The 27,171-nt window shown below is 33.6% G+C and overlaps 2 protein-coding genes across 8 annotated transcripts in view; one reads left to right on the top strand and one right to left on the bottom strand.

Moving 5' to 3' along the window:
* Positions 1 to 22,459, bottom strand: part of LOC142978039 (glutathione hydrolase 1 proenzyme-like) — a 56,182-nt gene extending 33,723 nt beyond the window's left edge. Inside the window, exons 1-2 of one of the 3 annotated variants that reach the window (XM_076122267.1) lie at positions 22,119 to 22,459; positions 16,261 to 16,331 (exon numbers count right to left, since the gene is read on the bottom strand). In XM_076122267.1, coding sequence (XP_075978382.1) covers positions 16,261 to 16,325 — 65 coding nt within the window. In that variant the 5' untranslated portion in view covers positions 16,326 to 16,331; positions 22,119 to 22,459. Of the gene's footprint in view, positions 1 to 1,921; positions 2,190 to 16,260; positions 16,332 to 22,118 lie in introns of those variants that run through there. The other 2 variants (XM_076122266.1, XM_076122265.1) reach the window with 2 other exon arrangements.
* LOC142978041 (uncharacterized) overlaps positions 1 to 27,171 on the top strand; it is a 48,562-nt gene that overhangs the window by 17,735 nt on the left and 3,656 nt on the right. For 2 of the 5 annotated variants that reach the window (XM_076122276.1, XM_076122269.1), the window contains exon 1: positions 22,866 to 23,187. The exons of 2 other annotated variants lie outside the window; for them this stretch is intronic. In XM_076122276.1, the coding sequence (XP_075978391.1) occupies positions 23,185 to 23,187 (3 nt within the window). In that variant the 5' untranslated portion in view covers positions 22,866 to 23,184. Of the gene's footprint in view, positions 1 to 22,865; positions 23,188 to 23,778; positions 23,948 to 27,171 lie in introns of those variants that run through there. One more of the 5 variants, XM_076122271.1, reaches the window with a different exon arrangement.

The raw sequence follows: 27,171 nt of genomic DNA, 5'->3' as shown, positions 1-27,171 counted from the left end.
TTAGTTATATATCCATTGTATTAGCTATAATAGTATATTTTATTAGACAGTTTGTCGTAGGCACTAGGCAGGGTACGAACAGTGATACATCATCTGAGATAGGTGCTATCAGTAACGAGGGGGCTTCAGTGTTCGAGTGTTGCTAGGCCGGGGACTTCCCCACACAAATATTTATATATTTACTTTATATATCTCAAGGTTTAAAGTATATGGCTCAAAAATATGTAATTGTAATCCATTTCGTAAAATATTCCTGAAGAATTTTGACTAAGGTTTGTTAGTTAGGCAAAAATGTTAATGATTACAAATAAAGTTTGAGATTGTTTATGATTGTAAACAATCTAACTAATGGAATAACTTGAACCACATCAAACACGCGATGATTTTTCTACGGATATTAAAAAAAAACTTGTTTAGCTAGACGATGTTCAAGAAAAGATCCCTTTAAGGTTTATAAATAACGAATGTGTGTTAATGGCTCCTTATTTGTTTTGTTTCGATCGCCGTGTAAAAACAAAAACATTAGTAATTAGTCGATAAATTGTTTGTAATTTTACGACATATAATCAACCACAATCGTCTACCTGGATATAATAACCCTCTCTCTATAACCTCGACAAAACTTGTTTCCGAAACTATATTTTTCCTCGTGCACGATTTACGCATGCGAATGTTTAAAACCTTAAGTTATTATCATTGTTAGTAATAAGTAATGGTTACGTAAGTAACATAGACCGTAACATAACATAGATTTTACTACTTTACGATTACTAAATGACCGATATTCGGTCACAGCGGCTAGTTTTATTTCAGCTGGCCAACGATAATTCTATTTCATAATTTTCATAACCTGAAGAAGCAGTAGAACCACACCACCGGCGAATGATCAGGTGCAGGATGACAGCTACAATGCACCCCTCCAGGCATCTCTTATACGAAGAATGGAATTTAGGCAGTCTCAAGTATTTCTTGACAGGAACACAAGTCGTTATTTTAGGTCAAGCTAGCCAGGGAATCGTAGCTGAATGCTCCTATTTTCATAATACGAAGGATCAACATTACCTTCGAAAGATCAGCAGAATTAAACCTGTATACTGCACCCTTCCAGGCTCTTATTATACAAGTATGGAATTTTCGCAGTCAAGTATTTCTTGGAATGAAAACTCAAGGACGTAATTTTAGTTCGGGCCGGGAATCGAAGAGGAGTGTTCTTTGCAACTGTTGTATTTCCTACTATCGCACATTTAGTAACACGTAACAGAAAGGACACTAGGTTTAGTGTATCTTTGGATAAATACTTATCATTCTAATAAATTCAATCACTGTTAGGTTTTTATGCACACTTGAAATGTTGTGAAATATTGACCAAAGTGTGTACTCATGATGATAATCTGCTATCTGTTTAGGAAGTGAAGAGATAATGACTGGCAACTTTAAATCTTTACTTCACCGTTTTTGTAACGGCTATCTGTGGAAAATCTTTTCTGATTTTATCTATTACTGATTCATTCTCAGATAAAAGATACGTAGGTAGGCATTTTTCAGATTTTCTAGAAGTGAAATTAAAATCTATGTATATTACTTGGTCAAGGTCATTTGGTAATTTACTGGTAAATTGTCTTTGGTATTTAAAATAAATAATCGAGAACTAATACCTAGATTCCCGCATATTTAACATAGAATTCGCCGGTACATTTCTTCAAGTTTCAGGTTAAAAAACTGTAAGTAAACACTAGTAATTAGTCCTATATTATTTTAACTTCAGCTCCTAGCACTTCCTTAACTTAAATTAAAATTTAAAGTCGAAATTATTCGGTTAAGAAGCCTAAAACAAAGTTTTACAATACACTAGTTAAACCGATACTTTTTGACGTCAATTAAAAACGAATTAGTTTTGCTAACTTAAAAAATGGATACTTGCGTTGCTATTTAAAAAGGATTATTTTATATCCGTAATGATTTACACTTGAATATAGCACCAAATACACGTAAACAAATCAAATACTATAAAATCACTGCACTCACTAACACTTTTAATATTTTTAATTTAAACTCACGATTTCTTTTTAAATCTATAGACACAATATTTTTATTTAAAATTTTATTTTTTTAAGAGCAGAGAGTGTTAATGTTTTCAGAAAGGCTGTTATCCGCCGTTTCGCATCTGAGCGTCGTTCACTACTGACTATGGTGTAGTGTTACACATTTTGAGTTGACCGACTGCGATTGATGGGCGCCAACGCTCAGGTAATTCAGTAGATCAAGTAAACACCGCACTTAGATTATCTAGAGTATTCTTAGTACCTATCCACGATATCAAAGTTACGATAGAAATCTAACCAATATAGGTATAGCACAAGTTAATATTTCAAGGTTTCACTGACAATACTGTTTTAGAACGGTGCAATTATAACTTTTAGATACGAAATAGCTTTGTCATTTAATTTTAATCTTGTTCAGAAAAGATACGATATCACGTTGTTTATAAAAAATACTGGTAATGACTGGTCATTATACAGACTACAATGTTTTAATTGTTGTTTTAAAAACAAACAAACATATCCTGATATTAAACGTGTACATACCTTATTAAATGTTTTATTCGGTGAAAATATAAACGTCGCTTTTCACCCATACTTTTCCGTACGACACGTTTTTTTTGGTGTAGCAAGAAGCGAGAAGTTCTCTACAGATCCAGAATTTAAAATTAATCGTGGTCCAATTTGTCTTTAAACTTAATTTGGTATTCACTTGGATTACTGAACAAAATAAATTGTCTTCCTGTAGACCGTAATGTAATTTTCACTTCGGAATTATATTTGAAAGAGTTTTAAAGTTTGAACTGGCAGCTCGTTAGTGATGATGAAAAACTTGCAATTCTGCGACGTGGCTGTGAAATAATGAACCTTTTTACTGACGATGACATTTGGCGACAGATCATTTATAGACCGTCTTTATTGACACGTATTACTAAAGGCTTTACGGCTACTACTGTTTAAGCCTGATTTATTTGTCTTTTGATATAATGAACTTAAAAGATACGAGCAGGAATGTCTGTTGTCAACCAATTCTGTTGATGTTTTGACTGCTGTGCTGTTATCTCTTCGCGATCTGTCAGAAATAAGACTATGAACGGGTTATATCGGCTTTCCAGGGTAAAAACTCAACGGTAAAGATGTGCCAATAAGCATTCATAGTACTTATTGTTTAAGGTACAGAGCTGAGGTACCAATAATAAGCATACATAACACTTATTGTTTTCCTTAAATAGAAGAATACTTAAATAAATAAAGTTTTTTCGAGTTTTATTTTCATTTTATTTTCATAATTTATAAGTCTGTACTGGGCATCACACCTGCTACCTATGTAGCAGATTATGTTTTGGATGACGTAAACAACATTTTAAAGCGAAAGATGCATAAGCACTATTATATTATTATTTCCAAACATATTACTATGTGTACGCCAAATAAATTGGAACGCCAAATAATTGGCCTTTTACCTACATTCATAGACTGTAAACTACACACAATACAATGCAATCTTAGACTGAGAGTCTGATCAACGATTGTGACAAAAACTAGAGTGGAATGTCATCAAGTGATCGTAAGCGCTTTGTTCTCGTATCAATTGTTTGTCGGCTACAACATATTAGGTGCAATTTCTAATTGCATCATTTAGGTCACAACTAATGCTTTGTACGAATAAAAAACATTGAGCAGCGACGTGGTACAGATTCTTATAATTATGTTTCCTCTGCAAGTATTTGGATGAGTTGCAATTTTATGAAGTCTTGACATAATTTTGTTGACATAGATTTTTTTACTTATTTATTAAAATAGAGCTGTGTTTGATGTAAAGTTATGTATACAATAGAATACAAATACCGTGAAATTAGCCAGAACTTAGATTTTTTGTATTTAGTAATAAAAAAATAAGGCCAAAAGTCACATTTTTAGCCTAGAAATATTCATTTATTTTCTGTTTCTTAGTTGTAGTAGGTCGCCCGGTCACGCGTGGATGCAAAAAATTCAAATGAAATCACGTGAAAACTGCGGGTGTGTATTTTATTGCGTTTCCTTAAAGTATACCTATCTGTTCAAGTGTATTATTATTATTGTCAGCCTTTTATATAGATCTGATTAATATCCTTCAGAATTTTCTTTGAAGTCTACATTAAACAGGTAGAGGTGGTGCAGGTTCTTTTTAAATTGATATAGAGGAAATTAAACGAGGAAGGAATCAAATTATTCATAGCGACAAAGCCAAATACCAAACAAGAATTGAATGCCAAGTTAAGAAATGCTAAGCTGTGATATATAGAGGCTCTATATAATACACCTACGTTTTACTAGCATAATATACTACGTAATCTTAAATTTAAAAGACCCTCATATGATTTATAGTTCAGTCTACCTAGATTCATAATAAGTTTACATAACATCAATGTAGTACAGTCATACAAATCTAGTGTCCAATATTTAAGCTTCAATTCGGCAACTGCTAGTGATTGAGAGCAATAAAGCCAGTTTCAACATTACATCACATTATCATGTTCACGATACAAAGTAGTGACGTAATCACGGATATTTTGTAGCGAAATATACGCAATGAGTTAAGCGTCATATTCGCGTGCGCGTGGGCAAATAACCTTTGCGAATTCGCCTCCAGCAATTCAGTTCGAAACGGTCTCTTATTAACATAATGAGACATTTTTTTTCTTGTTTTTGAATGACGTTCCATTGCGTTCGGAGCTATAGTTCGACAACTAAGTAGAGCACCTTCATATGCACGATTTATCTAGATTATAACTACCAATTCTGTGTACTTTCAAAGTAAAGTAGCTGTATCAAATGCTTACCCGTCAGATGCATAAGACTGCGGGTCACTACTGTTACAAATTCAAAAACTTCTGCCAGTCGCAAAACTAGCATATAAGTCTCTTTGTTAGGTTGTCAGACTATAGAGCGACACAAAGATTAGAGTATTCGTTCATATCCTAGCTTATTTCAAACAAAATAATTAGTATTCCGATACATAAGCTTCCTGATGTTGCTGCTTATTTCTAGAGCTATGGTTCTTGATTGTAATCTGGTCATTGCATTATAGAGTACAATGTCAGGAAATGGCATAACCCTAAGGTTATCTACTGCCATGGCGAAATGTGAATAGACAAGAAATCGGTTTGGAAAAGGGCGAAAGGCGAGATGCCCCGAAGGAGTTCCGGCTTGCCGTCATTACACGTTCATGCCTGAGGGTAGAATATGATTTAGTGGGCATCATCTCATAGTAAGCATTCTTTTAAGGCTGCTCGTATATTATATTCACATCTATATTTGTATTAATTAAGATATATTCGAAAAATACCTGAGTACTTTAAAAAATACCGAGCGTTTTCAATATTTATAAGCTTGTATAGAGTTCCACGATGCAGGCATTTATTTATGAACAAATTCGTTATAAACGAGGGTCTTGTTTTTATTGCTATTCCGGCAATAACATCCACACGACACACTATGACGCGATATTTCGTTTGTCCACCAATAAAAAATATAAGCCGATTTACCTGGAAAATACGCCACACAGGTAACATTAATCCTGTGTACAGAAGTAGGTAAAGCCTAGTGCAAAATATTCCAGGTATCTTTATTTTTTGTGAGAGTTGTATGAAATATATCCACCTTTCACTATTTACGTTGTTTTTCCAATGTTATAGGGGTTTGCTGTGGGCCCATAAATGCTATGTAGGCGGAAAATTCCAAGAAAATTGCTGCTCTTTACACAATATAGGAATGAAACCATAGTCCTTTTGATCGGAAGTCTCAAACACTCTTGCTAGAGACACTGTAATTTATTCCAGATCCTTATATATGTCTTGTGAAATACTCTTATGCAGGTTATGAAACATTGATTAGTTAATCATTTCGGTTAATAAAATTGCTTCCGGCGCTGATAAAATACTATGATGAATCTGTGGAAGATGTAATCTGTCACGTACTTGACAACTTTCTGTGATTAGCTGACTTTTACCTACTGATAGTGTGACGTATTTCATTTCTCAATCTGTGACGAAATAATCAAGATAATTGCGTAATATTATCTGTAATTATCTGTAATTTTGATAACTTATTTTTAAATTTTACAATACAAAGATAAAGGCATGACGTCCTAATAATACGATGAAATTCTTTGCAAAATTAAAGATGTAGTGGAAGTAATTGTAACGACTATCATAAGTGTCAATATTTGTATAAATTAATAAATGATTTGATTTGGATTTTATTTTTATTTTGAAGGCTCTAGGTTTTTCTTGGTGCATCTTCTTTTGGATATGGACGCCCAACTAGCACACAAGCGCTATAACAAGCTGTACAATGGCCGGTTAAAGGATTTTTATAACGCCTTAGGCTCCTTAGTAAGAAGTATAGTGGTTCTATAAGCGGCTACAGATCTCTTGTAGCGTCAAATAGGCCCATACTGTCCAGCTTATAGCTCGACATTGGATCTACAGTGGTCGTAAATAGTAATTATAATAGGAAGTAGTATAGTAGTAATACAGGAGCGCTAAAATAAGATGAAGGTGGTATAATCGCGCTACAAGAGCTTTTTCGCAGCTTCGTGGCGCTTACCAGTTGTTGTACAGAGGTGGTTAGCGCCACGAGCGTTCGAAAAAGCTCTTGCAGCGCGATTATACCACCTTTACCTTATTTTAGCGCTACTGTGTAACGGTTATAAATGCTAACGCTCTAAATTAGTAATATAGTCGGTTTATTATGGTGTAAACTAAATATATTTTTTTAAAATGAATCATCAGTGACAAATGAGGAGACATTTTATTTTTACGGATTGGATTATTAAAATAACAAGTAGTCTATCGCTTTTATTTCTTTGTGTACGTGATATGAAAGTGCGAGTTCAAGTTTGCTGTCAATATATATGTATATTATCGTCAATATTTTCATGCGCCCTCAAAATATTCAGTTTTAAGTGCAAAAATTATATAGATATGTGGATTTGGAAATTGTATTTTGAACATAAATAAGACTTTGAGGGTTACAGATAATTTAATTAGGGTTATAGGTAATAAAAAATGATTTTAATTATGTTAACGTTACCAGGCTATAGATTTATATGATCTTCAAAAGATCGTAATAACCTCAAAAAATATGTTTACCAAATGCTATAATGGCGTCTCGATCAAGCAGCTCTCAGAGTTGGTTACATCTGGTCTAGCGCCTTAAGCTGTACAAAGGCTCTAGTGTTTGCTGTTGTAGACCTCAAGGTTTTGCAGTTGTGGCATAGGAGTGCTTCAATATAACTGTTTTGGTCGCTTACTTTTAGGGGTCAGTCGTTGAATATTAAAATAGTTTGAAAATCTTTTTTATTTTATTTTATTTTATTTTATTTTATTTTATTTTATTTTATTTTATTTTATTTTATTTTATTTTATTTTATTTTATTTTATTTTATTTTATTTTATTTTATTTTATTTTATTTTATTTTATTTTATTTTATTTTATTTTATTTTATTTTATTTTATTTTATTTTATTTTATTTTATTTTATTTTATTTTTTCTTTAAAAACAGTTGACAGACTGAACCACCACTGCACCTATGTAAATACATTATGATAATAATTTTAAGCTTTAGTATAAAGGTATATTACTCGGTTATAGCGCTTTAGGTGCTTAACATAATTCTGTAATCCCCATGGCTGTAAAAATGTTTCGAATGATACCTTATACATCTATTTGCCGTACAGAAGCCATATAAATATCTGATATAACGCTCAAGGCGCTATTAAAGACCTACGCAACTCTTTTATAGATGAGTAATACACTAGCCCTAAAAAAATCTGTTATAGAACCTAAGGCATTACAAAAAGCTTATTTACGCTCTTGAGCGCTATAAGCGCAACGCATAACTCCGTTTAAACTCCTTTATCTCCTAAAGTCCCCTTATACAGTTTACGGTGTTATAGAAGATTCCATTAACTCAGTTATACTTCCCTAGGCTGTCTAGCGATGCAATTACATGCTCATATATCACTATAAGTCATTAGTTTCCTACTAAACGGCTACTGTCCCGCCTAGCTGTTAAAGGGTTTTTTAAATAGCTAGTATACAACTTATAGAGAATTGTACAGCATTTGAACGACTCTTATGCAACTATCAGGCTGTATAACGACTGTATAAGCAGCTTGTGTGCTAGTTGGGCGATTTTCACATTGGTTTCATAAATTATCTTTTGGATAGTCGAATCACCGATACATAAGCCGTAAGACTGGCATATAGAATGGTAGTAGTACTGATGATAAAGACTTATTTGATTGTATTGCTGTTATTCACCTTTAATCAAGCCTCGTAGAAGGGCACACAAAAGTTCCTAAACCGTTTAATATTATTCAACACAAATAAGATGTAAATCTGTCTGTACGTTGTATTCTTATCTCTCAGAAGTCTCTGTTAGAAGATTGGCATGTAAAACTAATAATTTCACAGTCACTAACACTGGACAATTAGAACAAAACGTTATATAACTATGACGGACGACCTCACTATTGTAAAGAGATTTTTTTGCCAATACACACTATTTTTGTACCACAACTAAATGAACTAGAAAATTCGATACTTGTTTTATTTAGGAGTTCAGTTAACTTAATATTGGTCACAAACATAATATGTATGAGTCAATGATTGTTTAATTTAAAGCTAAATATATCTTTTCTCTCATCTCTCTTGATAATCATAAACTATTTGCAAGTCTGGCTTCATTATGGTAAAATTTTTACAAATTAAACACTAATAACTTCCTGGAGAACAACTCCATCTATTAGTGAAAACTGCATGAAAATCCATCCAGTAGATTTGAGTTTAACGCTATTGAACAATATACGTGGTAGAGGAGGCTTCCTGTCATAATTTGTCACGGATAAAAAGTATATAGTAAAATACACTAATTACTAACAAATTTATAAACAAAACCAACCCAATTTTTTTAGACTAGACTTATGTTACCTATTGATACCGACGTTATTCGACAGTTCTTAAAAGTAAATCTACATGTATCAGGGTTTTCCTTTCAGCTGGTGAAGGGGAAACCCACTGTTGGGCAGTGTGTTGAAAGATTTTTTTCAGGATTTCACGATAAACTTAAGTTTACTAAGGAAAATCTTAGAGCATAGGTAATGTCTGCGCTGATATGCCTACTGCAGATGGCGTCAAAGTGTTCTTGATTGGTGTTTTAAGTAATAATATTTTCTATACATATTTCCCGTGAAAATCACATATTCTAAGAACTCGCGGTATGTTCTTTCAATTGTTTCCTTATGCCATTTTCCTTTAAGGGATAAATTTATTAGCACCGGAGTCTTCACATCTATATTTGTATTTAGCCATCATATTAGAAGGAACTTGACAAAAGGCTTCGAAGGACTTGAGAAACTGTAAAAAAAAAGGTTTCTTTACATTTTACGAGTATTTGATATCCAAACAGTATTCTTGCGTAGGGCCAGTTCCATTAAATCTAGCTAACATTGCGTTTCCCATATTACCTAGGAATTGTTTTATTGAAACTTGAATTGAAATTGAATTTCAGTATTGCACTATACACAAGCTCTCTAATTAACCCCTACACTATTCTAGCCTGATGGGGGGGTAGACAGACTTTTAGAAAAGCAGTCAGACTCAGGATAAACGACTTTAATTGTTCGATAGAAATAACTATAAATAGTCAGCTATAAGTAAAAAATCCGGACAAATGCTAACTTCTGTCCGTGGTTTCGTCTGATACATAATGTTAGTTAATAGTAGTCCATGCAGACGGAGTCATGGGCTAAAGCTAGTGCTCTCTTGAGGATCACCAACTAATAATGAGATTATACCACTACGCTTAGTAACTAATGTTATAACGAGAGATCGGTACTTATTCTTTTTATAATGATTTGTATTCATATCGATTAATCAAAATGTATTATTGATGTCCCATCTTGTTCAAGTACCTACTCCTAACTTATTCATTTAAATCACGTATTGTATAAAATAGTATAAATAGATTAAGATTAGTTCTACGTAGGTCAGTAACAACGATTCAGACAGCGTGGATACATAATTAATGGTCATTATTTATTATAATTATCCTAGCTCTAGATATTTCCAATTGTTGATTTACTTACAGTTGGATTATACTTAGGTCACTACTTATATTTTGAGCCTTGACGAATCTGATTGTTTTAGACCCCATTTAGTTTTTTCATCGTAAAGTTTGACCTTTTTGATTACTACATTCCAAAGAAAGTTTTGAAATCTGCGCAGAAAATATTTTCAATATCGTCGATCGAAAATTGTATGTGTGCGGGAAAATGGTATTAGGATGTTAACATTTTCGTGCAAATATTTTTTACGACTTTCGACGTGACTTTTAGAAACAGTCGTGTCTATATCGACTTATTTATTATTTTGGTGATAAAGTCCGATCTTTTGAAAATTTAAAACACTAATATGTAGAGTTCTATCATGATTATTTTTCCCTCACCAATGAAATTCCTGAAGGTCGTCCAAGGTCACCAGTTGTGTCCGGAAAAATCGATGCTGTGCAAAAATTAATTATGCATTTTCGTTTTCTGACGCATCAATAGATCGATACAACCCTATACATTATTTCCACTCTTAGATATAAAATATTTGGAGAGAACATTTCCGTTTAGAAGTTTTTTTCTAAATGAGCCAAATTTTTTTCTACGAGAATTCGCAAAGGTACTCGCGCCGATTAGTGCGAACAAATGCTTAAAAATTCTATCGTTTTGCTTAAAAAAACATGTATCAAATCGTGACAGACCACAGATCTAGGATCTATGCGCATGAGCCGAAAAGTAAACGTCAGTCGACTTTATGGATGCTTTAAGATGAACCAAATCCAGAAAAAGTTTTTCGCGCTCGAAGCACTTCGAAACAAAAAGTCCCTTGATTTTTTATAAAAACTTTGTCACGGCCCAAAATGTCTTTAGAAAAATGTGGAATGGTTAATTCTTATTGATTTACAATCAAAAAATTACCGAAAGACTGGTTTAAAATATGGAAAAACCACAAAATCTTACAGGTCGAGTGCCATAATGACAATGCCCGCTCTAACACATCTTGTTAAACAACTGGCTGTTATGTGCACGAAAATAATCGAATAAATTAGTTTCTCGCCATACATTACAGTTTGACATCAAATGACTTTATTTAGTTCCAAAACGTCAAGAATAAATAGCATTAACCTTGATTTTTCATCGGCACAAGAAACAGGTTATGCTTTTAAACACCCTGTTTTTGAGGGGTCTTCGGGAAAGAAAAAAAAATATTTAAAAAATATTTCGATCGGATAAAAATCTATCTAGATCATGCAAAAGAATACCCGAGAACACGATAAAGTAGTTTTCACTCACATATTTACTGTTTTTCATAGTTAGGCTCAAAATATAAGTAGTGGCCCACGTATAAGATCTGAGAATTATCAGTCGTTGTTAATAGAACATAGTTATTTTCTTATACACAGAGAGAATTAGCAATTAAATTATTACCTTGGCTTTGAAAAGTGGATAAATAGTTATAGAGTACAGTTTTAACAAATTTTCTAGCGTTTATATACTTATACATTTTAAGGATTGATGGAAAATTAGCTACCAATGATGTGCGGTCAAATATGACCAATAACATTTCCACAGATATTGCATTTTATTTTTTTTCTATTATTGCGCTTGAGCTCGAGCTTCATACTCTTAATACCTAAATGTACCTGTAAGACACCTTTATACGTGCTACCTCCAAGTCATAATAAAAATATTCAACTCATGATTTTAACAGGAAAAATAGCAAAAATACTGGTGGTTATAAAAGTTCATTGTTTTCCTTGATTTTGTTTTTTCTCCAAGGGACGGAGATAATAGTGTAATTTCAGTGAGCTTGTCGCTGTACATGACGGAGGTTTCAATTTGTCCCTCAAAGGGTTCCCCCGGGACACCGAATAAAATAATATTTATATTTAATATCCAACCGTTTTTCAATTTCATAAATGTCAAAGTTAAATATACAAAAGTAGATAGTTTTAAAATACAATCGTTACGTTCTCGCTGGAGATAATATAAAATTAGTATTCATATTTCGTTTGTCTTTACTTTAAAGATTAAAGAAAATTCATTGATATGCAGATTTTTCAATTCTGCTTTCGGGTAATAGAAAATGGTTTTTGCAAGAGAATATAATTACGCTATAGATTTTAATACCTGCTTTCGGCCATTACTTGTAGTCTAATCTTAACAGCCTTTGTACCCCTTTCGTTACTCGGAAATAAAGGACCCTTAATATTTTTTGGTGAAATGACTGAAATAATTATGTCCTCCTTGAAACATTCAGGCGAACTGCTACTGACATCTATTGCTAATTTACGGCACTAATTTATTTGTATTAACTCTAATGTTCAATTTTGGCACTAGATGGCGCTATGATACTAAAATTCCATCTTATGTATAAAAATAATAGTTTAATGGTCTCTTAAGATTCTCTTCAGGTTTATAGATTTAGTTTAGACAGACACATTTAGAAGAAATAGCGTTTGAACTAAGTTTAAAGAAGTGGATGCGAGCAGATTCGTGATCAAAAGCTAGTGTCAATATTTCTAATTATTATTTTACCACGTATTGTTCTGTTGTTTCTAAATTCTATTACTTGAAATGGTGCCCACAACATTATAATTTTACTCCACAATACTCCACATTCATTATTTTTACTAGTACCGATCTAGTAACTGCCATTGTTTTCTCTTGAAATGTATTTTTTCTGTGTTAAACTTTGACCGCAAACATTACTTTAATGATCACTTGTTGTTAATGAATTGCTCATACAAATAACATAAAAGAAGGATTTGTTGTGATAAAGGTAGAAGAAACAAAAAATAGACTGAGTCTACAAGTTTAGCTGGTAAGTAAATAATATAATTACATATAATATAGTAATGTTTATCGTTTATATATTGCAGATTTACAATAACATAATAATCAAAAAAGAAATAATTAAAAGTATTGTTTTTTATGGACGATTTCCGAATTGGTACTTGATATTCCGTTAGGAGTAAACACCTGTAGGTAAACATAAAACAATAAAGGAATCGAAGCGGTGGTTACCACCTAAACCACTAAACCATAGACGCTTAAAGCTGTTTGAAAAAAATCTTGCGATAAAAAAATATTTAACAGTATAATATAGAATTAAGGTTTCTGCTGCATTCTTTTTAGACAGACGAATGATAAAACAATAAGGTTTATAGGCAGTTTGCTGTAATTTTAGAATGCAAAGAAGAAGAATTTTAGAAATCATGGCAAAAGAGATATCATCTTCCATCCCCTATCATTTCACTACGCGTTACTTAAAACTATAGGCACTCTTTCTCATGTTTCTTTGGGTTATAAACTCGTATCAAATTTAAAGTAACACAACACGATTGCAGTTTAAACACACTAGCTAATTAATTACCTGAAAATGTAATACCTATGTCAAAATTATTTCGTACCTAGTATATTTTCAGTATCTTTATTAAAGCGCTTGACTTCAAATAGCTAATTAGAATTTGTGGTTAATTATAATAGATAATTAGTAAACATTACGTGTTTTCGGGATAAATATGTGTTCGTTAGATGTTGGCAATATTAGTGTTCTTGTTAGTAGTACCTTTATTACATTGTAAATTTGCCTGAGAACTAAAATCTAGGAGTTTTTAGGATGTAGTCTTACTTATTCCCTTTAGAATATTTAGTCAGAATTATATTCTGTTATGATCAATTTATAACTAGCAACTTCTAGCTCGAATTCAAGATTCGACTCATCGCACTGAAGAGGTTTGATAGGATCCGCCGAGGAAAACACTAAAGTTTAAAGAAGTGTTTTGAAAGTCATTTGCAATAGCTCATCAGTCATCGACTTTGTGTGGAAATCTAACCCTGGACACCCACTCCAAGTAGTAGCGGCGTGGTAACCAAATTTATTGTCATGCCACGTGTCACGGACGTAGTTACCTTTAGTAGGGGTTTTTCATGTTGGTAGTTACTAGTTAGAATAATTGTAAACGCCGTTAGCGGTACACTGATTGTTTTAAACGTAACTGGAGTATCAAATATTGATTTTATTTCCTGCTAGCTTCACAAAAAGCACAACCACGAACAAAAATGTCTCATTTATCCTCAGGACTGTCCTAATTAATAGTTAAATAACACATCCTTATTTAAATGGTCTGCTAACCGCTACTTCGGCACGGCCTCTACTGTAATTGTATTTTTTTCCTGATTCAGTGGGATTTTCCTAAATCTATTCCAGGCAATCGCTTCATTAGAGATTCCGAGAATTATGTATACGCACTATGCGCACTACACACGTTTTAATTACCTGTTTTGTAAATTCTGTTGGTTCAATAAAAATCGTTCCGTAATCACTATTGTAATATCGATAGAATAATAATGCTATTCCCTGTATATATGTACTTTTAATGCCTGTTCATTATCTCGGGACTATGGAGTCCCGGACTTTTAGAAGACGTGCGTGGGGTCGAAGTCAACACTTAGAGGCCCATTTAGACAGCTTTAATATTCAAAAAATGTATGGTTGCACACTCCGGTGACTATCCCTGTCTACACTAGAAAATGCATCCAAGGACAGTCACCGGACTGAGTGGAACTATGGCAAAACTAAAAGGAAAAACTACTTGGGCTATAATAATCGAATCCCACCCGGGACAAATCTTTGTGTGATGAGCACGAGTATTTGTTCTGAGCCTGGATGTTAAGTATGTATTTAGAAGTATATAAGTATGTTTATCAGTTATTTGGTTACCAATTTCTGAATTACAAATGCAACAAGCCTCATTATTCTTATATCGCAGACTGCAAGCATTATAATCTACTTCCCCTAATGGACAGACGTAAAATGTTAGACATGCTTCTACTTTTTGACATCGTTCGTGGAGGGTTGGACAGTAGTGATCTGTTGTCATGTGTAGAGTTCTGTACTCCAAGGTTTCGCACTAGACATACTCATTTATTCAGTATACCCCACCACCGTACCAATTACGGCAAGAATGCAGTTATGACTCGACTGGTTCGCACTTACACCGAAAGTTTTGAAAACGTTGATATATTTCATCTATCTAAAAACTCATACCGCAAAGAAATTATGGACATACTCATTGGTAAATGAATCTAGCCCAGTTTACATGGTTTAAGTTAACTTTTTTATTTCGTTCTAAATTTCTGCTCATATTAAGAACACAATTTTAGCCATGGTTGCGTTTATGTATGTGTAATAGTTTATAAGTCAGTCTGTTCAGCAACTGGAAATACTTGTATGTTACTTCAACATTTATTTACATGCATGTAGTGAAACTTTGTTATAGGCTTAAGTGTTTATGTATGCTGCTCTGTTGTCGGTCGCTACCCTTACATGTGTGTCCTATTTTTATTTTTTCTTGTAGCTTTTAACTGTGAACTATGGGTGCGGTGTGTTCGGAGGTGGCTGACAGTTGAGTGAGCAATAATTTAGTATCATGTTAATGTAAAATAATAAGCTGTTAAGTTTCCTTAAATAAATAAATAAATAAAATAAATAAATAAATACATAGTACAAGCTCTGCTTAGTTTGGAATCAAATGACCGTGTGTGAGTTGTCCAATCATATTTATTTATTTATTATTATTATTGGGATGGGGTGCTGATGGACTGGAAAACTATGTATCTACAGGGACTATGGCGCCTGTCTATAACAATGTAAAACACGTAAAAATGGCAGGCGGAGACTCGCCAACTCACAAACGGGGCTCCCCAAACTAGTCGCTCAAAATGTAACAAGGGGGCAACAGGGACGTGTGCGGCTGAAGGACGGAGAGGCCTCGCTGGACGTTAAACTCAGATCACTTGCTCCCTGAGGGTCCGGCCCACTGACACTAACACGTTATCACTGACCCACTGGCCACTTACGCTCAGTATCCGTCCTCCGAACAGAGTGGGAGCTCTGCTTTTGCAACTCCACTCTGGACGGCCAATGAAGGCAAGCCAGAGGCGGGGGACCGGCTTCCTCGTCAATTTTCACTCCGACCAGCCAACTAAGGCAAGCCGGAGATGAGGAAGAGTGACTTCCCCCAGGAACGCTCATTATGAGAAACTATATTTCTCTTCGTCTATTACCTGGATATTTTTTCTGTATTTGGGTATTTAACAGATAAATTTATTCAACTCACCCTTGACAGCAGTGCTTCTTGGTGGCATCACGCGCGTCCGTCACCGTCATGCTCTGGATCGTCATGATGCACTGAAACAAACAATATTTCAATACCAACTTTATTATCAATTGACACTGCCTGTGTATAAGAATGCTAAGCTGAAAAATATACAAAAAATATTCTGTAATCAGTAATGCCTAGTTGAAAAACTGCGCATTCATTGTACTACCAAAAACACGAGTTTTAACAATTTTTTGTGTGTTAACAAATTTTTACAGAATAATAATTTTGATTGCATTATTAAATAATTTGCTCAGGTGTTGTATGTTTTAAATATTTTTAATCACCGAAGAAATAATTATCAATTGTAATGGTATCTTTATGAGTCTAATGTCTAGTATCCAAGGATTATTTTTATTCCTTCATTCTAAAATGATACTAAATTGATCCTTTACTGAATGAAAGTCACTGTCAGTATTATCACTATGGGAATGTTTGAATATGTGATAAGAAGTAATTACGTTGATCGCATAGTAGCGCGGTTATCATATGACTAAGTTTGCACAGTGTGGCTTCATATTGGCTGACAGGAAACATTCAATTCATTCATACGCTTGTAGGAGATTTTGCCGAGACGAGATATGAGCAATAAACGATCTTCTATCAACATCCATTCGCTGTAGAACTCGCATCTGTTTCTTCTTATTCGTGAAAGCAAACACTTTTTGTAATACTTATTGGTTCCGCAATATATTTGTATCTGATGAGCTAATATTTATGTAGTACGAACTTTTGAATTAGCAATCGTAAGTGCTTCCCTATAATTTCTCTTACGTGATATTTCATTCGGATTGGTGTATCTATAGTTGCTGTAGTACCTACCTATTAAACAAATTCGAGGTAGGTAATTCATTTGAATCTCCAAAGAAGAGGATTTACTTCTGCTGTCTTATAAGACTTTGCATTTACCATATAGTTCAAGAAGAAAAGTACCTACGTTTGCTCTCGTAACGGGTTTAATTATATTAACACACACACCTTCGATTTCAATCGAAGTTGCACCGCCACTACTTCTGTGCAGTCGTTTGTAGAAACACGAGAAAATTACAGAGAACTCGTCTGTCTAATTACCGATCACTAATTCGATAGACTCGTAGTACCTTGTGGTACGTTATGCAGGGAAGTTGCACGACTTGCACGTGCCATGCGGTTTTCGGACCACTCGGAATAGCAGATTCCGTTGTGAATGGTCAATGACGAAAACCAAATATGTAGTTCATGTCATTCAATCAAAATGTGGATGCCGTATTTATTTGCAATGTTTGAAATTCAAGAGCTTGGTGGTATAGGTGTTGCCCTTAGGACCAATGATTTTGTGGGGAGCTTGAGTGCCCTAATCCGCTATTGTGGCTACATACATTGGCTATTAATTAATTAAATAAAAAAAACTTTCAACTAACAGTGTTATGAGCATGTCACTTTAAAATATTTGTTGAAATATGAAAAAGGCGAGATTGCTGTCCATCCATGAGTAAGAATTATAAGTAACGACCTATGGCCCTATTTTACAGTATTGCGGTTAATTTAAATGTGGTAATTCTTAATAAAACTTTTACCTTGTTTAATCTATACTTCAACCGCTCTGCCTCCTAGCTTTTCCATGGAATGGATAATTAAAATTTGTCCTTAGTTACTCATTAGGTTGATCATTTTCATATTGGTTCTCAGCGTAGTTCTGACGTTAATCTAGTTATTGGTATACCTGACATTGACGCCATTTTACCCAGCTGTCCGTGTAATTTATGTCAATTATAGGCATTACTATCAACGCCGATACGCAAATATATTTTGTCAATACATTGGGTTAATCGTCAAGGAAAAAGTACAACAGGAAAAAAGATACCGACAAAAATTCAATTTACAAATCGGACTTATGAACAAAATGTGTTACACGACCTCCAAAAGTAATAAGATTGTTTAAAAACCCATCACTCATCGAGTGTTCAAGGATTGAGTGTAACTGATTCAATTACTCACTTTAGTGTCGTTCGTCTGCTTAATTAAGTCTTATTCTTTTCTCCACCACAAATAAATTGAACTTATTAATAGTTACGATCAGACGTCCAATCTCAAACAATTGACCTACCGAATACTCAGTTTATTAGGACCTTGACATTCAACTACACTGTGACTTTAGATATTATTCTCGTGTCACACAGATTAGTCAGCTTCTTTGCTATTCTCTCAGCCTCTAATCTTCATCGAGCTTAAAACTGCTGGTATTAGAAAAAACATGATCCTCTTATTATACAGCTTTTCGATTTTCGCTTTCGATTTTTTTGGCTCCTGTGTTTCCAAACCGGTTGTGGCTTTGAAACGTTTTAAAATATTTTGAATACGAACTTTATAAAATAAAGCTAGTCTAAGTCGATAAATTTCACTGCCCAATATTAGATATTTAGTGCAAAATACACGATCATTGAACAAATTAAGTTTGAACGATTTTTTTTATAGCAGCTTTTAGGATAAGTATTGCGCAATATTGGTTAATTTATATTTCGTCTTAACAAGGACTGCACGGGATATTATGTTCCACAAAAAGTTTGCGTATTTCGTATCATTGTGCAATAGGATTATTTGAAAGTATGGTTTACACAATAATATTTACAATCTTGAAGTGCATTAAAAGGATTGTGCGAAGTCTGATAGATCTCGGGATCGTATAATAATTTTGATATAAAAGCTTTATTTATATGTCCAACAGTTTTGTTTTGTATATCGTATTTATAGCCATCTAGTATTAACATATTTTATACATAGACAAGGAAAAGAAGCAAACCTTGACCGAGTGACGGCCATGGTTACAATGTGCGAGACAGTGGGACGTCTAGCAATGCTGTAGGTCAACGACATTGCTAATTAAATTTATTTATTTATGAAATCAAGCCTGTAATGGTAGCCTGTTAGCATAGGAAGATATGTTTTCGCCGTTCGCACTTCGCAAAGTTAAATCCACGTAATAGTGGGCAAGCCTATTGTCATATACTGCGCACATTACCATGCTCCGGGATATATTGGATACTATTCTATTAGAAATAGTATATCATCTTTAATACCTAATAGGTTTTGTTTCTCATAAATAATTTATCTTTTACTAGTCATCTCGGAGTGTATCAGATACGGTGTTGGGTCAATATTTGTGGGAAAACATTAGCGTGTACGTAGTAATCATTGTTTAAGTGCTTATCATAGAATCAACTGTGAACTGTGTGTACAGTGACGTCATCGATGTGTTCTTGAGAACTCGGCCCGGAATGAAGTCCGTAGCAAAACATGGTGGACATAATATCTCATTGTTAGGAGTAAAATACATTGTGAATGAACTACTGTTTGATTTCATTAACTGTTTTAAAATTATGATTGAATTGACACTAGTTAAGATCGTGAAGTTATAGGTTTTAAAGTTAAAGTACTTATGTTGTAAAATTATAAATGCGTGCATTTCATAAATCTCTGCCATATGCGGTCTACGTTTCATCATGTTTTGTGCGGAATTGTTATACTTCTATATAAAAATAAAGGTTTATTTATCCTAACATTGGTAATCATGATAATTTTCACACTATGAAATAAGTACGTATAACACCAGTTTTCCCCGAGGACGAATTGATCATTTAATTACGCAGGAAATAATAATTCCTCTAAGTTTCGATGATCTAACGTCAATATAATCAAACACAATAGCTGTTCTGGAATTTCCATACAGAAAAACCAGTTATCACTCTAATTACTATGGAGACAGTACTGTGAAGATAATATGTAAAGTAGCACTTTTTGTGAAAGTGAAATTGGTATGTTGAATTTACATACAAGCAATGAAGCGGTACCACACATTTTAATTGCCATGTTGTATGATTACTGACTTTTTTAGTTAATCAATAATGGATTATCGTGATGATGAAATTTTTTATAATACATTTCTCGAGGGCATGCATAGTCCCCAACCCGCACTTGGCCATAGCTGACTCAAAACAGACAGTAACTGCTTAAAAAATCGGACTCTGCCTTTGTTTCTCACTTCAACTGATGGTTAGTGATGATGAAGACGAGGATGTTACATGAGTATCTAAAATAAACCCATTTAATCTACTCTTAAAAGGTCTAGGATGGTACTTTTCTGGGAAAAAGAACGCAGGTAGATAATTTCCTAGATAGGTACTCGAACCAAGAAGGGACTGTCGAAGCGGTTAGTTCGACTTTTGGAACTCTACAAGTAATATCAATTATTTTGACAATATAATATACTACTGTTAATCATATAGTATTAGTAGTCTCGTGAGTAGTGAGTATAGTTTCTTACAAATGTTTTCCTTTACCATAATTGTATAGCTGCAAAAATTTGTTTGGCGCACGAGGCTGTGACCTCATCGATTCTACTTCCTAAAGTAATCCTACGTCCAGTAGGACAATATGTTAGTTAAATAATTTAATTAACGAACTATGTTAGATATAATATATGAAAACAATACTTTATGCTGGATAATATTGTTTTCGTTGGTGCCAATCAATCAGTGACTATAGAAAAGAACATGGCATTGTGCTGTAATTAAAAATATTTCAGAAATTGCAGGCTTTCAATAATTACATACCGCTGAATATTTAGGTAGGTTAGGATCCTGAAATCTTATATTACAGGTTTGATAAGATGAGTAGATAACTAACGTGAAACTTGAAGTAGTATCGTATTAGGTAAAATATTGCTTTAGTCCCAAAACATCGGGAATTTAATACTGATTAAGTGATAATGGGTACAGACCCCAGAAAGGGCAACGACCTTACTTACACTAGGTAGCCTGTACCACTAGCCTAAGTGACAGCCAATTAATGAAGTTAATAATTCTTGTGTTCGTGAAATTATGGTGTTAAAGTTGACTTTTGGTAATGAAATATTTGATTGAAAAATTTTATATTCATTGTCAGATTTATCCGAGTGCTTAATTGAGTTATGTCGTCTTCATGGGTTTAGCGAAGTGGTTAGAATACAGAGAGTTTACTATAGTTAATTAAACAAATGGGGAAATATGTGAAAATATATTTTTTAAGTCTTTTTTATTGTATGTATAGTTTTCGCATTAAGGGTTTGTTTGTTAATGTTTAGTAAGATCGATATATCAAGTACATTTCTGTCTACATAGTAATTATGTAGTAACTAGACTTGTAAATGACTCAGTGCCTGGTATAATTATTACCTAATATACGTAGATTTATTCATAGATCAACTTGAGGATATTTTTATATTATTTACACATTTATGCAGTGTATTATAAACACAAATTATGTATATTAAAATGTATATGACCTTTAGAATTAGACAAACGAATAATAAAATGCAGTATTTGTTTACTATTTAATATTATTACTTGCAAAAAAATACGGAAAGATTTATTCAAACATCCTTTTTAAACAGCATGTGCGAATAATAATAACCTTATGTATATAATCTTGTTTGTTTAGTTTACAGACAAGTATGTGAACGTAAAGGATGCTACTTAATAAATATGTTTTCACGAACGTGCCTTTCAGAACAATTACAAATAGATCATTTAAAACATTAATGCAGGTATTTTAACTAACATTGTATATGCGCTGATATCGTGCGAAGAAAAAGACTATGCAGACTGGAAATTGGAACCTAGACGTCATTCAGAAATAGAATAAAAAAAAATCCAAATGAGGTTTTGAAGTTAAATTTGATGCTATTTTATTTAGGATGTAATACAAAACTGGCTAAGTACTTATCAAATACACGTGTTCAGATTTGTGTAAATTATGTGTATAGTATGAAATGTATGAATATTAAATAAATAAATACGCACCTACGAAGGAAATCCAATGCACCGTGAAAGTTTCTTATCAGCACGACGTCATGTGACGAAACCAATTATTTTGAAGCCATGAAGAACGTGAGAATTATATCACCGATTAAATTTCACTTGCACTGCAAACGTTCACACTTACTAAAGTTAAGACTCAATTAACACGAAATTTCACTGAATTACTGAAGAAAAATATCGTAAATGTTAAAGGAATATAGCTTAGTAGTGAATGTATTTGATTTATGTGAAGAAATTGTATTTTAACGTGTGATGCGCGTGCGCACCGCTCGCGGTCGTTCGGCGCGTGCGATCAGTCAGAACAACTCGGGAACACGTCACGACGGACTCGTAGTGGCCGTAGTCAAACCTTTTTTATGTAACTACTCATCCTTTTTAGGGTTCAACGGGACGACCGGAATTTAAAACACGTTTTGATTGACGGAACGTTTTTTGTTTCTATAGTTTGGAAAGATTTCAATCAGGTGTATTTTAGGCTAATTTAGATTCATTTTGATTTATGTAGTTATGGACTACAATTTAGTGACATCCTCATTTATAGTTTGTTCATAACATTGATTACGCGGAGGTTGTTATACATAATTTTTTCTAGCGTTATTAAATCTAGTAGGTATTTGTATTATTTTCCTTATCGACAATGAGTACTAAAACCTGATTGAATTTATATTTGTACGACCGAACGTAATAGTGTAGTAGTAAGCAGTTGTAATATTGTGGTTGTTCATGATACTTAGATAAAAGTTGAGTTAATTTAAAAGTCGTCATGATATATGTTTTTATAACAATATAGAAGGTAGTTCATAGCACCTTATGTTCATGAGCAGAAAGTTTTTGAAATTATTTTAAAAAATTCGTGATTTCTTTGGGCCGATTATTTTGATTGTCAGGCGTGACGTAATTTGTGAAAAAAATGTAGGGGTCACAATATTAATAAAATGTACAAAGTTATATTGCTGATGTAAAAATCGGACGCAATAAAACCTACGGGACCTCGCTTTAAAATAAACAGCGTTAAACACATTATCCTCCACTTCCTATTTTGTTTAATATGGTGAGTATCTGAGTATATCTTAGAATAGACATATTATTACGTTGGGGATTTCTACACAAACGAGATTGAAGCAATGCACTTAAATCACTTCTTTGCGATTTTCATTTGACATTCAAATTTTTTGTGCACGTATAAATTTATTTACCTAAGCTGTTTATAACAGGAAATTTGTGATGAGCAAAGTCATAACAATAATTTTGAAGATTACGTTTAATAAAGAACATTACGGTTTTTTAGATGCTTACCTACTAGGTACCTACCTACTTAGGCATTAGTTAATATGTGAGTACTCAATATTCTGTCAAAATTATCACATCACAGTAGTCTAAAAAGGTCATAAGAGACTTACGGACAGTCTCTTCATCAGAAGTAACAGCCAAAGTAAAAATTACTTTTAGTTTGTCGAACAAATATGACCGTAATTTACTTTTTTATACTTTGGCTTGTACTTTTGATGAAGAAAGATAAAAGTAAAAACGTAAAATCAAAGTTCAACATCAAAAACTGTGTAAATAGTCATAATAGTTCAGTTTATTCAGATGGTGTTCACAGTTCGCGCTTGACGGGTACATTTTGTTTGGTTTCACGTAGCCATTGTTCGATGTATTGTGAGAAGCTGCTCAGTTTTGTTATCAACGATCAGCGAGACGAGCCTCGTATTTACCATTCCATGAGGGCGCAGTACACCTTTGTGTTCAATGATTGTGTCCGCACATACGCTGACCTTTCACCCAATTTGTAAAGGCTTTACGTAGGTAAGGTAAGTTTTGAATTTCACAAGTACCTAAATACTAAGAGAGTTCATGATTAAAATTGATAGATTTTTATCTTACTAACGATTATATTGCCGTTGCAATACTTAGTTAGGTAATTTTGTGTTGTTTTATGATTCTGAGTAAGTAAAATAAAGTTTTATATGCCTGCATTATAGCTAGGAGCATAATAATATATAGGATCTCGTGATATTTTCAGTTATGAAATGTATTCAGTAAAAGCATTTCATGTGTGGAATGAAATACAAATGTTTGTCTTCATGTATTCTATTAAAGCTATATTCAAGTCCTCACAGTATATGACCTTGACACCACCAAGGTTAGTGTAACAGCTACAATTCCACATGCCCTTGTATCGTGGAGCACCAACACCATATTTGAGTGTACCATCGCTCTGTTTGTTAATTAAAATTGTATGTGCTGTATAGTATTTGCTGAACACAGGCTTTGTTATTAACACTCAAATGAGCTTCCATTTGACAACACCAATATTCTGTGGAAATGTAACACTGCTCACTGTTCACTGCTCCTGGTTACAAAATTGAGAATAGCAGACGCCTATTTGAATAAGTAAGTGGTTATATTTTACGCAAAATATTGTCTAATTTATGTAAATTCTGAAACAACAGTATTAAATAATATAATCTCCTAGTTTATTTTGAACTATTTTATAAACTTAACACGTTATGAATATGACGTTTCTCAGTGTGGGTTGAATCCAGCTTATCGTGAGTTATGGACATATATATATATTTTTTTTTTAAATATTTGTGCAGTTCCTCCGTATACGCCAGTGAGTTAATTTCTCTCGACACGGTTTCACGTGTGTGAGTGATTTGCGACTGCTACCGATATCTTCCGATATTGCTCTAATCCGCGGCTAAGTCAAACAAATTTATTGCAACTTATCACACACGTTCTCTTGCCATTGCATGTATGTATTGACTTTCATAATATAAGCAGACTTGACTGTCTCCGTGGTTAAAGTCACCACTCCGCTACCATTGCGTCGAGAGGTCGGGGGTGCGATTCCCACACAGTACATTTTTTTGTGCGATCCACAAATAATTGCTTTTATTGGTTGTACTTTGTGTCCCTTTTCTGTATGTTTGTAAAAGTCCCCGCGACACAAGAACAATTCTTAATGCGGATGTTGTTTTTTTTTAATTTATAAGTAAAGACACTAGCGTGGTAGACTCAAGGAATAACCCCTTCCTCATTTGGGAGGAGACCCTTGCCCAGCGGTGAGACAGTTAGACATAATTATATGTTAACATTCATAAAGAAATATTTCTTTTTGCCTTTTTTCTTGATTAAAAATCTCAAGTCTTTGACTCAACCCTGTTTCCTTTTCTCCGTTGTAAATAGAAGCAACTTCCTTTGTCGGCGACGTATGATGTATGTTCCCGTTATTCTTGTTATTTGTATGGAAGGTTAATATATCAGAACTTTGTTATTGAACCCTATTTTATGCCTGTATATACGAACAAAATGCAAATCTATATGATCACGGTACACAGGCATTTCATCCATTGGAAAAATAATATTAAATGCCAGTTTGACAGTTTATGAATGTGTTAGGTCACCTATCTTCTGAATAAAGTGACTGTAAATCTATGAGAACAGCTCATAGATAAGCTAACACTTTATGTATTATGTCAAAATTTCATTCAATAAGTCATATCTGATACTTATGCAGAAGTAATTAAACCGGGCTTAAATAACAGTTTACACATGTATTAGTACCTCTATGATGTTAACATTCGTGCCTACTCATAGGATATTATTCATCTACCAGCTATTAATAATATCGTAAAGCTAATTAAAATTACACAACTGCGCGCGTCAAGTTTTTTTGCAGACGCGGTCTACACTGGCACGTCATAAAAAGTCAAGGTTGGACATCATTGTTTAAATACTTTTTATTTGCTAACACAAAACGCGTTTGTAGTACATACCGTGGTACAGTCAGCTCCAAAAGTACCTGATCATACTTAATCTTTTGAAACCCTATTTACTGAAGTGTGAACATTATTCCATGGAAAAAGCATTTGCCATTGATTGAAATGATTAATTCTAACTCATTCTATCTGATTTTGATCAGTTATTTATTACAGTTACGTAACACAGAAGTTTTGAAAATATGAAGTTGTTCAGTTACTTTTGGAGCTGACTCTACATACTATGCATGTGAGTACCTTATGTACCTGTAGGTGGTCAGATGATGTGATTTTATGATGTAGGTGTGTGTATTTACGATATGGTATGGCATACCAATGTCTTTTGAAATCAAGCAGGCCTAGCCCTTTATTGCTTTGTTCATATTGAATAATTATTGTAATAACTGTGTTCTGACCTACCGTGGATCAGTATAGATAATGGTATGTGGGTTGAAAGAGACTGCTGCTTGTAAGGATGTACGTATCCTATGTTTGGCTAAAGTATTCATCTTTAAAATTACATCTGACTTCTAATTTAAAATTTAATGAGTTACATAATCACTATTTAATTAAAAATGCATTAAACAATACTTCACTCAATTGATGTATTGAGGCAGCGCCGTGCAGTATTATATGACAAAGCATTCTAAATTCTTCCGCTTGTCTAAATCAATATTAATTGGGTCTAAAACGAGTCCGACGGGCTCTTTAATCAATTGGTCCACGAATTACTTCTATGACTCAACCGTCGTTATTAATGATAGGTAGGGTTACTGAATGAAATATGAACCTTTAAACCTTTCAAGTTTGTAGACAAGCCATTGTAAAAATAGTAGGGGTAAAATCACTATTATACCACTATTTTACCATTAGCGGATGGGCTATCCAGTACGTAATTATTGGAAAATCTACCAATATTCTCGTTGTTAAGTTAACTAACAAACCTAGGTGATAAAATGTCAGTAGAAACAAACTTCATTCAATAGATTTTAAAAAATTGGCTATTATTATTTTCTTACTCTATTAGGTACCTACACCGCTAATTTACGAAAAGAAACTATCGCTTGTTAACTCATAGGAGTTCGACATTTATAAGTATAGCAATCCGCACATTTATAAGTATAGCAATCCGCATCGATTCACAACTTATTGATATGAATTTGTGATCTGATTCAGTCCATTACTTCGGCGGTTCACGTCGTTTATCCTTGCGACATGTTCGTGAAATAGTCGAGTGGAAGGAACTCGGTCGCGCCGAGGCCCGTCAGCCT

Source organism: Anticarsia gemmatalis, chromosome 13 (assembly GCF_050436995.1).
Source record: "Anticarsia gemmatalis isolate Benzon Research Colony breed Stoneville strain chromosome 13, ilAntGemm2 primary, whole genome shotgun sequence".
Lineage (NCBI taxonomy): Eukaryota > Metazoa > Arthropoda > Insecta > Lepidoptera > Erebidae > Anticarsia > Anticarsia gemmatalis.
Note: the sequence above shows the minus strand (reverse complement) of the source record. Positions and strands in the feature narration are given on the sequence as shown.